This window comes from Oryzias melastigma, linkage group LG11 (genome assembly GCF_002922805.2).
Source record: "Oryzias melastigma strain HK-1 linkage group LG11, ASM292280v2, whole genome shotgun sequence".
NCBI lineage: Eukaryota > Metazoa > Chordata > Actinopteri > Beloniformes > Adrianichthyidae > Oryzias > Oryzias melastigma.
The window spans coordinates 17,195,054-17,212,945 of NC_050522.1; the positions used below are offsets into that span (position 1 = coordinate 17,195,054).

A 17,892-nucleotide genomic window follows, 5' to 3' on the forward strand; every position below is an offset into this window, starting at 1 on the left:
TTTGAAGTGATGCTGGATTTAGTGGGCTCGCCTGGAGATAAGAAATTGAGTTTCAGATGAAAGGGAAACGAGGCGGCGACGGGGATACACCAGAGCTGAGTCCGTGGATCCAGAGTGGAAGCAACAGATATGGGGGATGGAGATGTGAGAGGGGGCAGTGCACAGGGCCAGGCACTTATGGTGCTGTTTATTTGACATTATGTAACACCTTTTTCTGTGTGGTAAGTAGTTTCATCCATGTGTGAGACTTGTGTGCTCATCTGTGCACATCCGGGACATGGGATTTCTGTGAAAGGCAAAGGTTGCTCATAGCAACGGCCTTCATTGTGAAATCTCGGACTGTAGCACGGACGCTCTCGCACCCCGCTCTCGCTCAGACGTCTTTTTCCGGTTATTTCTCCTCACTTCTCTGGGTTTGACATCAGTGGACTTGACACATGCGCACACGTTCTTGTCTCACGCACATGTTGCACTCCAAAGTGTGAAGCACCAACTCCGTCAGCATTCCAGTTCATGAAGCCCACGTTCTCGATCTGTCCGAGCTCCCAACAACTTAAAGTCAATTTAATTTTTTGGGAGTCGTGGATAGCATTTCAGCTTCGGCTCTCTCTGTGATGTGATGGACTTAGATCCCTGAGTTTCTAGATTCCATCATGCTTTTATTGGCTTTTAAAGGTATCGGGTTTCCTATGTCTGGAGCCAGGGTGGAGCTTCTGCTCGTGTGTGTTCAGCTGATATCACACAGTCAACAGAGAACAGCTCTGCAGGGCCTGAGGATTGGTTTAAGATTGCTGTGGAGATAAGTTTGCTTTGGTCACATTTTCAGCAGCAGACAGACTTTTTTCTAACACCTGCAGCAAAACTAAACCTATTGTTTCTTTTTGCATAGAAACAATGCACCGCTTGTCCTCACACAGTCAATAGATGTGGTCCAGATTTGGATGAGAAGAATGCAGCAGCAGAGGAAGGATTTTTCCTTCTTTAGGGTTTTGCAACCTAAAGCGTTACAAATACTTCTAATTGTATAGACTCATATTATATTTCTAGATATTTGTGAGGATAATAATCATAAAGACAATGTCAATCACATACAAATATATATTTTTGTGTCGTGATCTTAGTTTTTTCAGAAGGTCAAAGGTTTTTGTTGGCAATTTTTCTTAACTCAAAACTTTATTTTATAAAATGTCTTAAAGTAGATTAAGCCTATGATCTGGGGGAGTGGTGAGCTGCAGACACTGCCGCGCTCGGGAATCATTTGGTGGTTTGACCCCCAATTTGATAAAGCGGAATATTGGCAAGAGTCTGGCGAGACAATATCTATTGCGATACGCGTCTCATGATACGATATGTATCTCGATATATCCCAAGACAGTACCAGACAATATTTCTTAATTTTTTTAAATTATGACATAAGAATTATCTGAATATCAATGCATTTTTCTCAAAAGTAAAAAAATAGAATACATGTTATTTAATAATCAGAATATTAAACATTCTATCTTATGAATAAGTTCATGGTGCTTTTATTTTGGTAATTTAAGAAAAATATTAAGTGGTAAACAAAAGTAAGGCTGAATTACATGCTTTCTTTTAAATAATAATTAAACATCACCCTGGCAGTATTTTAAATCAATAAAAAGTAAAGTATTGAGATATTTCCCTTAATCAGTATTTTCTTACACCCCTACACCCCAACCCTTGAATGCTGAGTGTAAAGCAGGGAGGCATTGGGTCACTTTTTTAGAGTCTTTGGTATGACTCGGCTTTGAGCTCACGATCTTCCAGTCTCAGGGTGCACACTCTACCACAAGGCCACCAAACTTGAATGAAATTGTTCTTTTTTTTGGAAATATTTGGTAAAAAATGACTAGATTGAAAATAGGTGCCTAAAGCACCATTAGTCAAGTTTTAAAACATTTTACATTAAAAATCACATGTGGAATAAGGATGATCCGGTCAGAACAGATCAGTTTTGGTGAGACTCTCAAATTCACTTTTTTTTCCAAACAAATGTGTAGTTTTTTTAGATTTTAAAACACTTAACAGCAGATTTTGTTTTACTTTTTTAGCCTCTGTTCACAATTTGCTCTCAGATAATTCAAAACCCAATTATTGATGCTCAATTAGTCCGAAAAATTCTTATAGACGCCAGTAACCTTTTTAATTTAAAAATCTCACATTCAAGACTAAAGCACATCTGTATGTTGTGTCCACACTTAAAACTAAATTAAATAGTATGGATTGCTATATCCAGTCAAATCCATTTGGAAAGCAGTTTGGAGAATTTTGTCAGTCTAAGATGTAGAGTCAGAACTTTTTATTAATTGTTTTCATGCAAACTAAAGCAGTTATGGATCTTTGTTCCATAATGCACACCAATTTTCTAATTTTATTATTATATTATAGAAAGCAGCTAAAAGAACAATTTAAAAATGGAAAGCAAACGAAAGTTCAAATCCAAAGCATCAAATGGAGTATTTGATGTACTTATAAATATTGCTTTGTTTTTCTCACTGTATATCACATTAATAGCTTGAAAAAAGATAAATTCAGGTTTCTTAACAACACAAGTTAATCTGGACAAAAGCTGTAATGTAAGCTGTGGTAAGAAGTGTGTCTTTGCTTGTGTGTGTTTGTGTGTGATAGACGTGTGAGTAAAACCTGAGTGATCTCTGAGTGCTAAATATCACAGGGATTTGGGATTGAGGTCATGAGAGGAGTGCTATGAACGTGTAGGGGGTGGTAGGTGGTTAGTCTCAAAGTAAGGGTGAAGACGAGGTCATGCGCATCATATTTAACCCCCCTTTAAAAGCTATCCCCTGTTGTAGACCCCCGCCTACCCAACCCCCAACAAAAAGTGCATGATTTCTCTTTTTATTAGCAGCAAGAAATCATTGTGGAGAGCGTAGAAAATATGGATGAAGGATTCTACGTTGGGTTGCAGGGCGGTGCAGTGGTTAGTGTTCTTGCCTCACAGGGAGAAGGTTCGAATCCCGGCCGGGACCTTTTTGTGTGGAGTTGGTAACTCTAAAGTGCAGATTTGTTCTCTCTGCGCCTGTGACGGGCTGGTGATCTGTCCAGAGTGTACTCCGCCTTTATTGAACAGTAGTGGGATAGGCTCCAGCAACCCCAAGACCCTGAAAGAAATTCAACAGGTTTAGACGATGGATGGATGGATGCCTTTGGGGAAACTAAATATTTTCTTTGCTGATATTTCTTTCAATCATTGGTGGTTCAAATTGAAGAATATCAGGATACCTCAGTTACCAGCACACCTTCAACCTGGTGCCCTGATGATTTTCATCCCTCCACTAGTTTAGTTTATAATCGGCTTAGCGTTTCCAGCTTGTTAAAATTTTGTTGCCTCCAGTTTAATGTATATTTTGCGATTTGCTTTGGCTTGAATTTAAAAGCAAAAAAAGGGGAGGGGGGGGACAAAAAGCACATACACTGTATTTTTATTTAATTTTGAATTTTTTAAATCTTATTTATGTACAGGAATTCAATAACTAACCGTAACCCCAAAAAAAGACTTTTGTATATCTTTTTTTTTTTTTTACATATTCATAGAAAATTACATGTTTTTCTGTCTTTACTGTAATATTTTTTATATTTTTAGGGACACATTTTTAGCTGTGTTGGAGTAAATTTGACCCCAGATTGTCCTTAAATAGACTACATGTTTGGATGTCATATTTAAAAAACAGTCATGTAAGAAACCTTATGATAAACGAGGGCAGTTAAAAGCTACTAATCTTGTACCTTCTGTCGTGCTGCTCGTCTGCTGAATTATTCTGACTAAAAACACACATTTAAAAAAACAGAAAACAATTTTTTCCTCCAAACTTGGAAAAATGGTTTCAAAACATTATTAATGTGTAATGGATAAAAAGTCATTCTGTGGAGTTAATTGCAGCCGTGTGCTTTGGTACTCTGCAGTCTGAGCATCACTTACAGCCGACACACGAGCCGAGGCCACCTGCGCCCCCCTCCCCTCCTAAAAGCTTTGATCTTCCTCTGCCAAAATCCCAGCTTTAGATCAACTCATTAACCATGCTCCTCCACAGAGTCACAGACCGGCAGATGTTCCCCTGTCCAGCATTAATGCACCTCCTCTCGGACAGCTGTGAGCCTGTCTGGGTGTAATCTGCCAGAGTGTTTTTTTTTCCTTTCGAATAACAAACGATTCCTCCGTTCATGACCAATCCCTCTAATCTGTGTCATCTGCACCTTTCTCGCCTTGTCTCTCAAACAGGGGCAGACGCGGTCGCCGTCCATCGACGATGAGGGCTCAGCGGGAGACCTTTACGACGACGACGACCTGTACTCGGGCTCGGGCTCTGGCTGTAAGTTCGAGCTCCTTTGTGTTTGAGGTTACGCACTCACGCCCCGGTGCTTTCAAACCTGACAGCTGCTTGGTTTTCAATCTGCTGACCCTGACAACCCCCCTCCCTCCTCCTCCTCCCCGGTCTCTGGTTATTGTGGCTTTATCATCAGGACGCCAGTTGGCTCGACAGCTGAGTTTGGACACCGGTTTGTCTAACAAAGACTAACCCGGCTCGGTTCTCGAGGATCTCTTTTGGTCTAACCAGATTACAATCCAAACAGATTAGGACTCAAGAGTTGGTTGCAGCCATCTGCAAATGAACGCCCTCTTACAGCACCTACAAGCACACTTGAGTGATTCAGACGGATTTTCTTGTGACTGAAGGCTTGTGCGCATGAAACATTTCTAATCACAGCCCCCCTGTGGCTAAAACAGCAGCCTGGCAAAGTGCTTTTTGTCTTGAAACCATGAAATGTAGTCGAACATTCGCAAAGCGAGGGCTTATTCTCGTCAGACAGATGTCCACATCACGTCTGCTGCAGCTGGTCCTCTAGCAGGGTGTTATGGCGCCGGATACCTTCAGCACAAGCTGCATTGTTGGAGTCCATTTTTCCGATATCCTCTGCAGCTCGTCCGACAGCCTTCATGTCTTTGTGTTGGCAAATTCAATTTGCTTTTTCTTTCAACCCAAGGAGCGCCTCGACAGCGGCAGAATGAACGGCAGCATAATACTGTTATAGGACTGTAAAAAGGGGGAATTAATCATTCAGGCCTTCTCATCTCCTTTTCTTTTGAGAATGCTCTTTGTGTATGAAAATTACATGCACCTCCGGTCATCTTTTAAAGGTCTGCGTTCACCGAGACTGAAGGAAAAAGAAATGAAGAGTTGATCAGGAGATGGATCGACATTGTTTTACCCTGTCAGATTTACTGTCAAATGATAGAGTTGTCTAATTGAGAGACATCACAAAACAGGAGTTATTTTATTGGTACTTAAACAGTTTTTCTGTATATGTAGTGAAACACATTTAAACATTTGCAAAAATATCATTTTAAGAAGCCAATGTTTTTGATTCCAATGTCTGAAGCTTTATTGGAGAACCACTTTAATTAGTTTATTTCCCACATTATGTATAGAGATGCTAATCAACATGGAAGAAAAAAAATAAAAAAATAGAAAGCAAAAAACAAATCAGTTATAAAGCTTCAGATAAAAGGTAATCTCTCATCGGTCTCCTGGATCTGTGTACTCCAACGTCAGCGTTATGTTAAGCATTTCTGAGCTTATTATTTCCATCCTGCAGCAGGAGAGAAAAAAAGTGTTTTCCTGCAAAAAGATGTACTGGTCAAAATCTAAGAAATATAAATATATTTCTCTCGTTTTGACCCCTTTTGCTTGTCAGTGGGAGATGTTGTAGCTGAAAGTAAAGATAAAAAATGTTAAAAAAGAGACACTAAAAAAATATTGTGGGTTTGACTGCTTTTTCACAACATGCCCCACCCACGGGATAACCTTAGAGTTTATTACTTTTGGTAATAATATCCTGAAACACATGCTTTTGGTCCCATAATCAAGTGAATCAAAATGACAGGATTTAACTCAACTAACATGCTTTAATAAGTATTGTTATTCTCATAAGCAATATTAAAACTTAAAGCTTTAATTCCAGAAAATCACCAAAGCCAAAAACTACTATAAGCAGATTTAATTAACAATCTTAAACATATAACTACGGGATAGTAAACCACACATGTTCTCAGTGGAAACAAAGAGTCTGCAGGCGACGTAGAGACCTGCTGTGTAACAAACACCAGCATGTTATAAGGAAAAAAGTAGCACAAAGTGATACTGTAATGTCCTTTCTTTTACAAAAACTGTTTTAATATTTCAAAATATCACCAAGGACCTTGTGATAAAAAATATTACAGATCCACTCTGCTGAAAATGTTATAGTTAACATGTTCCTGTGACATTTTTTGGATGATGGAGGACATATATAAACAAAATTAAGATTCAAATTGGATTCAGGAGCAGAACAAAAAAATGCAGTTTGTAAAAGAGCTTATTTGTGACGTTGAAAACTCCACACCAATGGATCTGTCCACAACTCGGAGACAAATTTGTAATGAACTCCTGACGCTCTGCAGAAACTGTCTTACAAAATGACAGATTTTTTTGATTTTGACTAAAAACGTCATAATTAAAAGAGCACTGGAAGATAATCGGAGTGATACTTTACACTATGTGGAGATGTGTTTTTATCCCATTAATTAAAGGTTGATGTATACCAAAAAAAGATTTTTTTCTGTCAATTTAAAGACATAAGTAAGTGAATTTACACTCTACATTAATTGTTGAACTATTTTAATCATGAAGCGTCTCATAACTGTAAAGATAAACTTCATTACATTTGTTTAAAAAAACAATTTTTAAGGCAAAATTATAAACTAAAACTTGAGTACTAAACGTAAAACATAAATTGATGATAAATTGTAAATTGGGGCATTTTTAGCTGAACTAAATCTGAATGGACCCATTTAAACTAATGCCTTGCTTCCACTGAGTGGTCCAGACCGGACCAGGACAGTATTTTCAGCACTTCCATTATGATGTGGACCCATTAAGCGGGTCCGATTTGTTCCATTTTTGGTTGTAGATCCATAGATAAATGGAACAGATCAGTTAGGACGGAGCTTTTGTTGTCACACGATGTAACCCAGTGATTGGTGGAAAGGTTTAACGACAACAGCAAGCGTCCGACCGGCGCCGAAAGTTTATTTTTGGATTTATTCTTCTTCGCCTCCCGCAAGATACTTGCTAACAATATTAAATTATTTGCATTAAAGACGTACTCCAAAGAAAATCTTATTTTGGGTGTTTTTAGCATGTTCCAGTGTCATTTTTCTCATGATTTTCTCAGGAGGAAGCTGCATTTTTTTTTTAGTATTTCTTTATTCAAATAGTTATGAATCAAGAACAAACAAAAAATGCATTTGGAAAAAGCAGTAGTTGTAGGTGCTACATTTGGATGGGCTAAAGCTCCATTCTGATGCATCCACTTGCAGGCAAATAGATCCATGTACGTCTTAGTTTTCCTCATCTGAGCTGGAATCTGTCTCAAAACTGCACAGATGGATACCTCCTATATTGCTCGCCATTTTTGTTGCACTGGTAATGTTAGATTGAGGTTGTAAGGGGCTTTAAAGCTAGCAGGAGAGTGTAAACAGATGGATGATGGGAAATTGAGGCAGGCTTGCTAGGCACCAATAGACCTGCCAGTGACTTGGAGGCAAATTACTGATGAACTCCTGCTGCTCTGCAGAAACTGCATTAGAAAATGACTCAAGTTTTTTTGTATTTTGGCTAAAAACGGCATGATCATAATTATAAAATCACTATGAACACTTTTACAAGAGATTAAAAGATGATTGGAGTGAAATTTAAGATGTAATCTCTAATCTGTCCTTTTAACCTCCCTCAATGTTTCTTTTGCTTCTCCAGTTTCTGAGATCACCATAAGGCCAACATCAGTGGGCGTGTCCTTCACCACAGAGGAGCCTCTTGTCTTCTCAACCACCCAGGCCACAAGCCCCGCCCCCTCCGCCTCACCTGCAGCAGAGCCCAGCCCCATCCCAGAGGATGTCTCCACCACCCCTCTGCCAACGGAGGCCGACGAAGAGAGCGGGGCCTTCTGGGACAGAGAAAAAGAAAGAGAGATGGAGAGAGAAAAAGAGAGACAGATGGAGAAGGAGCGGCAGAAGGAGTTGGAGCGTGAGCGGGAGAGGGAACGGGAGAGGGAGAGGGAGCGCCAGAGGGAGCGGGAGCTGGAACGAGAGAGGGAGAGGGAGCGAATTCGGGCTGCCGCTCAAACTACAGCCGCCCCTCGCTCTCCCGGGGTCCTCTCTGTGGTGACCAGCAGCCCAACAGCTGGCACAGCGGAGAGCGCAGCACCCTCTGCTGGCTCAGATGACCTGACCTTCTTCACCACTGAAGAAGGGGACTTCAATCTGCCAACTGAGACCACCTCGTTCTACCCCGGCTTTGACCTGGAGAGCGTCACAGACGAGGACACGCCCACCACAACGGAGCCCACTCCTGAGCCTACGACTGCTGCGCGCACCGTCAGAGCCTGGGTCCCCTTCAGACCCAGAGTCCCCATCACCACAGCCACCAAGGCGGCGCCAACAGAGAGAACCACACGGCCTCAGCCGCCCACAACGACACAGGTACATGTCACCCACCTCCTAGAGAAAAAGATGATCCACCAGATATACTTTTTTACTTCCAAATAAAGTTTTATTTCCCTTCCAAAGAAGTCTGGAAAGGATAGAGAACACACATAGATTAAATTAAGCTTAAAATTGCATTTCTAAGTTTTTCTTTAATTGAAATTGTTGTGAATCAATAGCAGATGAAAAAAATGCAGAGGGAAAACGATATAAAAGTCCCTGCTCTTTTCCATTCTGATGAGTCCACTTGTAGACGACTATCCATGATTTCTCCAGATCAGCTGTAAAGCAGCGGGAGAGTGTGTAAACAGAGAGCTCTCAGCAACAGGGAGGGCAAAGGGGGTGGGGTTTCTCCATGTCCATAACTCAGAGGCAAATTTATTGATGGACTTCTGTCGCTCTGCAGAAACCAACTTATAAAACGACACCATTTTTATTTGCTTAATTAAAAGACGCTTTCACAATAGATAAAAAGATGATCAGAGAGGGTCTTTTAAATCTGTTTTACTCTCAATTTGAATTCCAAAATATTATCCAAACATTTTTTTCTCTAAAGTTTGCAAAAAAACTTGATTACAGTCACTTCCTGACTTGCCGATTTTACATTTTTAGCTCATTTTGTTGTTGTTGTTTCAAGTTCAGCCTGCTTCAAACTTACTAAGAGGTGACATACTTGATGTTTAAATTATTTTTCTTCTTCCACGACTTTAGAAGATCCCATGTTTTGACCAAGATCTCAAACTGTAATGATGACATGGAGATTTTTTTTTAATTTAGCTCCAAAAAGAAACGTATTTTTTAGGTTTTAAAATCATAAATGTGCTTTTGTTTTCCCCAAACTGCTAAATATTGTCTGTAATGTTTTTTGTGTTGGATTTGTACACATTAAGAGTCCTCACAGTTGCATAATTGTTTTCCCAATCAGACAAATCTTTGACATAAATCAGTTCAAAAATGTTCCTACATGTGTAACTTTAGTGAAGTCTGTTTTGTTCTGTGAGGAGTTTGGGGCGTTTGTTCCTGATTTGGATGTAATCATTCACAGACTTCTGTGCTTTATGACTGAGGTGTTTATTTGCAGCAGCGCTCCATTTAATCTTGATGGATCTACTTTATTTAAATGTTACCACGTTGGGATTAAGCTGCCAAATTTTATGAAGTGAGCGTGGATGCATTTTGGAAACCTCTTTTTCTGAGCATAGAGACTCATTGTTCGAAAGATGAAAATGCGGCGTGGAAACGGCTCCTTTGGTTTGGATCCGTTTCATCCAGTAGGAGCAAACGCGTTTAAATCAACTGAGTTTGTTGTTGACATCACTTTTTCCCCTGTTCTGCTCCAGGAGGGTAACAATGAGGTGGGCGCTGTGGGACCAAGTGGAGACTTTGAGATCCGCATCGGCCTCGGCGAGGAACCTCCAATGGAACCGGATTTGACGGGCAACACGGTGGATGTCGGTGCTGGAAGCAGCTCGGCTGCGCAGCTGCCACAGAAAAACATCCTGGAGAGGAAAGAGGTTCTAATAGGTGAGGACACGTCCGGGTTCTTTATATGTCTTTGGAAGCCTCTGTCATCACCGTTAAGAGGAGCAGAAGACGCTCCCCGTTGCCTCCCGTGCTCTTTTCCTGCTTTCCAGGGGCTGCTAGAATAAACTGGCTTCACATAGCTGCCGATTCATCAGCAGAAGTGAATGTGCTGCCTGGCCCTGTTTGACCCGCTGAGAACGAGCAATCCTGCTCTTGGGTTCTCCGGTCCCTGCCTTCCTCCCCTCTTTTTCTCATCCCTTTCACTCTGAGCAAATCCAATTTCTTTTCAAGTGCCCCTTCTTCTCATTCTAAAGAGCTGTTGTAGCATGTGAGCGAGCGGCCAACTTCTCCTGACCTGACTGGCTCTCTGTGTCTCCTTCAGCCGTTCTGATTGGTGGACTGCTGGCGATGGTTTTTGCGGATTTCCTGGTGATCGGTAAAGAGCGGGAGGCAGCAGTTGTTACTGTAGATTTGTTACAAACCATGCTAGTGCCACGTAGTGCTCTAGGGTCGTAGTGCATAGTCCCTTTTCTACACAACCTGTTGGGTGGCAGGCGGAAGCTACCTCCATCGTTTAGGGGGCAGCAGAAGTCCTGAAGAGCCAATCTGAGCTGTGTGAAGGGCAAACGGCACAGTGGATCTCACTGATTCAGCGCTGCTGACCGCAGTTTTAAATTACAAACTGATACTGCTGAACGCCGCCTTTGTTTCGGCTGAGTAAAGATGAACAACAGCAGTTTAACAAGGACAGGTTTTCTTTTCTTTTTTTTTTTTGGTCAATAGTGTTCATTGTGAGACTATTTGCAACTTCTTTGGGTCTGCTTAAATACACATATTGGAATTAGTGAAACAAACCCCTTTTAATGTAATAATAGTTTCACTAATAGACATTTTATTTTGAAATCCTTGCACAAAAGTGTTTGGATAAAGTATTTTTTTCTGATTTGTACAAGAAGGTGAAATAAAAAATCCTTTCACGATCAGTGACATAATATGAACTCCAAACTCTTTTAGTAAACACTCCTCTGTCTGATGCTGCTTCTGCAAATTCAAAATAAAATACAATTCTTCTGTTTAACAGTCATAGATACTGCTTCCATTTTTGGGATTCAGGAAGATAAACTGATATAAATTGGGTTTTTGATCAGATTAATCTAAGATTTTGATAATATTTAGGAAATATATTTATTTCTAAAGGGCCTATTTAATGCAAAAGCAACCTTTTTTGAGTTTTTAAGTGTATTATAATGTTAATTCCTCACTAAACACAACTCCAGAATGCTATTTTCAATAACGTATCTCTTAGCATTCCTCTAAACCCTTCTCTCTGAGCACCAGCCCCTTCCAATCCACAAAACCAACTGGGTTCTCACGTTATGAAGTGAGAAAGTGAGAACAGCCCCTTCCAGGAAGAGAATGCGCTACCAGCTCCGCCCCCAGGCTAACACACACCCACTTTCTCTGTGAAGCTAGTGGTGATCGGCAAAATGCTTTCATTTTATGTGCACAATAGACACACCCATCTTTGAAAAATATTAGATGTTGTTTGTTTTTGTGGGCGAAAAGCAGATGCACCACCAAGGCCGGCTCTAGAATGGCGTCATGAAACGGACGCCACCCACAAAGACCAGAAGGCGGAGCCTCAGAGATCAATTTGTTTTTCTTCCTGGTATGAAAAAAGTTGACAAAAATAAATAATATTTAATAAATAATTTGTTCTTTAGTGTTCCAAAGGTAATATATTATAATATATATGGACATGTTTTACTCAGAAAGACGTAAGAATAGCATGATACAGGCCCGCTCTGATGAAAATTCTGTTTTGGGTGTTTTTAAAATGTTGGAGGACATACTGTATATAAAGAAGCTTATGCTTAAAATTCAATTTCTGAGTGTTTCTTTATTCAAATCATTGTAAATCAGCAGAAGATGCAAAAAAACCTCAAACTTTAAGCAGTCTATAGCACTAATGTAGAAGCTACAATCGTTGGGCCACAAGCTCCCTGCTCCGCTCCATTCTGATGCATCCACTTGCAGACAAATAGATCCATGCACAATCGACATGCAAGTTTTTAATGAACTCCTGCCCCTCTGCAGAAACAACGTATTAGATAACAAAATATATTTTTTTTATTTCTGCTAAAAGCTGCAAATGTATATTTAAATTACCACTGGGAACCTTTCATAATAGCTCAAAAAATAATCAAAGTTTTACTTTATCTTAATAAAATTATCGCTTAGTGAAAAAATAAACCATTTGACCGTTTTAGTTTGACCTGTCAGGCACACTAAAATCAATTTAGAGTATTTTTAACACTTATTATTGTACTTGTTGATGCTAATGTCTATTAAAGGTAATTCTAATGAATACATATAAATAAGAACTTTGATGTTAAACAGTAAGGACAACATTTACAAGGATGGCTTTATTTCATGACATCCATTGACATTTTTTGAAAGAAAAATCTCAAAAAATGTTGAAATGATCCATCATTCTTGCAAAAAAATATTGAATATGACAAAAAGATATAATAATCCTTCTATTCCTATTATCACAGAAAGCTGTATCAAAGTAGCATGTGTATTTTAAAACTAAAGAGTTTGGATGTTTATTATATCCTTGGAGTCAATAATATGCTAAAATATATTTTTTCCATATGAAATGGAGATGATTTAAAACATTTTTCCAATATTTGCAGTGTTTTTTAAGGCATGACATTATGGATTTAGGTTAAATGAGCTTTGAGAATTCTCTTTAAAAACACTCATTTATACATTTACTAAGTGGAAACGCAGATTGCTTAAAAAAAAAAGAATTTATGCAGCAAGAGTGAGATCCCCGGCAGCAGCAGGGTGAATGGAGTAAACACACCACACGCAGAGAATGGCATCAAAATCTCCTTTAATCATTCTTGAAAGTAACAGTTTGTTTTTAGCTTTGCCACTGATGCCAATTAACTTTCCAGCGAGGGGGTTTGTAGACATTTCGACAACCAAAATGCTAATCTCTCGCTCGCAACACGACTTCATTAGCGACGTGAGCGGGGAGAGGTGAAGAAATTCAGCTGCTGCTGCTCAGGAACACCAGCATGGTTAAAATAGAGCGTTGTAGCTCTGCAGGCTGCAGTTTAGCACCAAGCTGTTGGTGTGTTCAGCCTCGCCTCTTGTTGATAGTGAATTGTGTGATTAGTCTGTCGTAGGATAACAGTATATTTTTTTTTTTTTTGGAGTTTCAGCATTTCTGATGGTCTGTTTCTGTTTTTGCTCCAGCGGTGATCGTAGGAGGCGTGGTGGGGGCTTTGTTCGCCGCCTTCCTGGTGATGCTGCTAGTCTACCGGATGAAGAAGAAGGACGAGGGCAGTTACACTCTGGAGGAACCCAAGCAGGCCACCGTCACCTACCAGAAACCAGACAAGCAGGAGGAGTTTTACGCGTAACACTCGTGCACCAGGGAGACGCATCGCACAGCGGGGGAGAAACAAGCAGAAGAAGAGAGGAAGATACTCTATGCTCTCCCCTCCTCCTCTTCCTACTCCTCCTTTTCCTCCTCTTCTTCTTTGTTGCCCCCCCTCCTCCCCATCTGCTAGCCTCTTGTCTCCAAAACACTTGAGAGCGCCTTCCTCTTTCTTTGGGGACCTTCTTTTCAATGAAAATGAGGAAAAAGGAGAAAAAGAGGGGCAAAAAAAAAAAAATCCAAATATATTCAGCAAAAATAACACGTACACACAAGATGTTTTTAAAAGTAAGTGTTGTTAATATTCTGCAGATTCTCTTGTTCTGTATGTAATGATTATTTTGTAAGAAACTTCTCCTAACCTGTGTTTTCCAACAAAAAACGTCCCTCTTCTGTTTCTACTGAGCAAACACAACAAGAGAAGAAAGGATGGGGTGGGGCGGAGCAAGATGGAGGAGAAAAAAAAAACAATGGATGGCTCCACTTTGCCCCTTGGAAAAAGGAAAAAAAAAATCGCAGAGCATCTGGTTGGCCGTGCAGAGCCCACAGGTCAAAGGTGAGAGGAAAGGTCGTTTCTGTGCCTTCCGTACCTCTGGTGCTCAAAAAGACACACACACGCAGCCACACAACCACGAGCTCACACGCGCACGCACACACCGGTACCTGCTTGACGGTGGCTCTGACCTCTCGCTCTGCTCGGCCAACCAGACCACGGTGCTCAGCCTTCGCCGTGCTTCGCAGCGTCGAGGAGCCATCGTGGAAACGCCGGCCGGGTCGACCGGCGGCTCCTTTAAGCTGTACAAAGACTAGTTATGGATAGTAATAATAATCAATAATATATCATCGTTTCTGGGCTGGATGGTGAGTAATAATAATGAAACAATAATAATAAACAGGAGGATATGTATTTAGCAGTTTAAAAAAAAAGTTTATATGTAAATATCAGCGTATTCTTTCCGGCATCACTAACCTTCTGCATGACCATGAAGAGTTTTTATCACCACTTTAGCTGAGCTGCGCTCTCGTCACACGGACGCACACACTCCTTCACACACAGCTGCAGACTGGAAACACCGCACAGACTTTAGCTCATATCATCTGAACACATATCAAAGCGGACGTCATCCGTCAAGATGCTGAGCGGTCGGGGTCGACGTCAGAGCGGGCGGTCCCGTCGGGTCGCCATCAGCAGGTGGTTTTAGAGAATGATCTGTTTGTGTAAAAGCACAAATACATGTACAGCCATCGTGTCATCCATCTCAGACTGTCCGTTTTGCATGCTTTTTTTTTTTTTTTAAAGCATTGATCGTTGGCCGGTTCGTGAGGGGAAGAAGGAGGCCTCTGGCAGGCTTTAATTTAGGAAATGCTGGAAGTTGCTCCCACGTCCACAAACATTTGTTCTTTAAGTTTGGAGAGTAAATCATGACCTTTCCCCAATTGTGGGACCACTTTTGAGTGAGAGGCGAAAGGAGGCTTTTATCGAAGAGATTGTAACAATAACCACACCAGTGCGACTGGCAGAGTAGCTTCTCCTATACTCAGTACTGTAGAAAAACAAAAATGCATGGGAGTCAAAACTATAGTCGTCTGGGTGTGTTTGTGTGTCTGGATGCCTGCGTGTGTTTTTTGTCTGCATCAAACAAAACAGGGGTGCAGTGAAGTGTCTTGTGGTCGAGAGTGTGTTTACCTTCTCCAGCAGTTCTCACGCTCTTCCACAGACGGGTAACACGCCGTCTCCGCTCCTGTGCGTTAGATCTCCCGCCTCATCCAAGTGCGAATGTGTCTGCGCCTCATCCGAACCTGCCACCTGTGTGTGTGTCTGTGTGTGCGCACAACCTTGGTATTTCACAGCAGACTCTTGTGTACACTGCACTAGTCTGTCCAAGTGTGTGTGCACGGTTTTTCTTTTCCGTCTGTTCACTGCTGAATGTGGGACCGCTCGTCCCTCACAGTGGCTATCACACACACACTGACTGTGTCTTCTCACTGTCTGTCTGGCTCGTCTACCTGTCTGTCCGCGCCACGACAGACGGACGGACGGACGAGACGCCGTCGTCTCACAGGCAGGAATGATCTTATAACACGTACTGTCTTTTCTAAAGTGACTGTCAAAAGCAAAGTTGTGCGTTTGTACCCATTTAAGCCTGCGTAGCCAAATAAAACGAGCGAGTGTGAGAAAGAGGTGAATTTGTAGGTGTGTGTGAGTCAAGGTCATGACAGAGCGAGCCTGTGTGTGTGTGTCTGTTTGCGTGTGTGTGTGTGTGTGTGAAGCCAAGTGAAGGCTACACTCTCTATGTTTGCTGTTCCCATTCCTGTTTTTATACATTTGCATTTTTTTAAGGCTGAGTTTCTGTCATTGGCTGAGTGGGCGAGAGGAGGCGGATCCTCCACGCCACCGCCCTGTCACTAATCTGCCACTCTGTTCCAAATAAAAAAAAAAACCTCATTGGGTTACAAACTTGTCATCTCTCTTGTGTGAGTTTTTCTTTTGAAGCAGACTGAGTACAATAGATGATCATAGTCATGCTTGACGGTTATTGTGCCACACCTAGTCACCCTGATCCAGAGCAAAGGTTTCAACAGTCACCTGTCAATTCAAAATTAATATTTAATGTGTAAATTTTGCGTACTTTTGTTAATAAGCAAGAAAGGAGTTGTTTAATTTTTATTTTAGTTTTATATTTTTGCAGTGTGGATCAGAGACAGGTATCAATGTATATATTTTTTATATTCATCCATTTATCTATACATGATGTGAAGATTTGTCATAAACTGGAAACAGTAAAATAGTTTGGCTCCAGCAGGTCCCAATGACCCCGAATCTGCGGAAAAAAGGAGTGTAAATTCACTTACATCCTTAGAACTTTTAATATCATCATGACAAAGTTCACTAAGTCATTAACAAGTTCTCATGAAACCACCAAAGTGGTAATTCGATAAATTAATTGTTCCGCTTCACTGGAAAAGATAATCACATTATATGCAACTTAAAAATGGGTACAGAAGGTAAAAAGAGGTTAGTTAATATTATGTAAAGAAGAGACACGACTTTCATAATATGCCGCGAGAAAAATGCAGTAAGACAAGCGTTACACACTTTAATTATGATCTCCAGTTGACACAGGGGAAGAAGGCTCTTAGAGAAAACAAATGATGGGAACTATCACTTCTGTTATACTCCACACTGCAGTGTCAGACTGAAACTTCCTCCTGTTTTCCTTTGGTGCAGCTGCACTGAACTTTAATTGCATTAATTTCCAATTAAATGCACTGTTAATCAATCTATTAGGAGTAATTATCATTCAATCAGCTTTAAAAACTGGAACTTTCTCCGGGGCAAATAAATGAGGTCAATGTTTTTAGATGCAGAAATGTAAATAGAGCACATTTGGAAGTTTTGATCTCAATCTGTGAATTCATGAAGGATTTTGCATATAATCTGATCATTCTTTTCTCATCCAGCTGTGGTCAACATATCACATTTTGAATACTTTAAAGGTCTTTTTATGGCAAAAAGTCTCACAAAAAAATCTCATTTTTAGCAGAAGAACATCCTGGAAGCATAAACCCAAACATATGTCTGCAAGGCTTAATTAGGTTTACAAGTAACTTTATAATTTTACATTTCTGGCTAAAACCCTCTAGTTCATCCTGGATTGCTTAAACTTAAGCAACCTAAGTCAAATGCCACACACATGAACCAGGAGATAAGAATGTTTTGTCAACACACATTTAAAATAGCCTGTGTGGAGACACTAGTCTGCCTCTGTATTATCACACACCAGCAATAGCTTGACCTACATGCCGTTTATGACCCACTGATATTAACCGCAATCCCATTCTTGGCTGTACATCTTAAAGCTACACAAATATACATCATCTCAGAATCTAAACAACAGCTTCCTTCTCTTGGAGAGCCTCAAAACAGAAAAAAAACATATTTAAATGTCATAAACTGAGAAAAAGGCAGATTTGTGACTGGATACGAACAAAAACAGATGAAACCAAAGATGCGATGTGATGGGCAGCGGGTTTGCAGCTGGTCTTTCTTGGATCAGCACAGCAAGCTGTTGTGAATTTGGCAGCTCATCTGGAAATATACTTATACGCTGAAACTGCTTATTGAGCATGCAAGAGGTTCCTCTAAGGGGAAGAAGGGATTTAAAAGAAGTTCAGAGACTAGAGGACCAAGTTGGCTCGGACTGAGGAACTGTAAAATGTTTCAGGGGTCCAGCCAGTGCCCCATCTGGTGGATTAGAAGGGAGAAGCTGAGCTAAAAGTGAAGTTTTGGAGCTTGATTCAGAAAAAAAGGCAGAGCCAGTTTAAATTATGGTAAGATAGAAAAAACACTTGA

At 40.6% G+C, this 17,892-nt stretch overlaps 1 protein-coding gene across 1 annotated transcript in view; it reads left to right on the forward strand.

The window, feature by feature from the left end:
* sdc3 (syndecan 3) overlaps window positions 1-16,000 on the forward strand; it is a 40,888-nt gene extending 24,888 nt beyond the window's left edge. Inside the window, exons 2-5 of the mRNA XM_024295074.2 lie at window positions 4,259-4,349; window positions 7,833-8,557; window positions 9,901-10,084; window positions 13,355-16,000. Of these exons, the coding sequence (XP_024150842.1) occupies window positions 4,259-4,349; window positions 7,833-8,557; window positions 9,901-10,084; window positions 13,355-13,521 (1,167 nt within the window). The 3' untranslated portion in view covers window positions 13,522-16,000. The remainder of the gene's footprint in view (window positions 1-4,258; window positions 4,350-7,832; window positions 8,558-9,900; window positions 10,085-13,354) is intronic.
* Window positions 16,001-17,892: the final 1,892 nt, after the last annotated feature.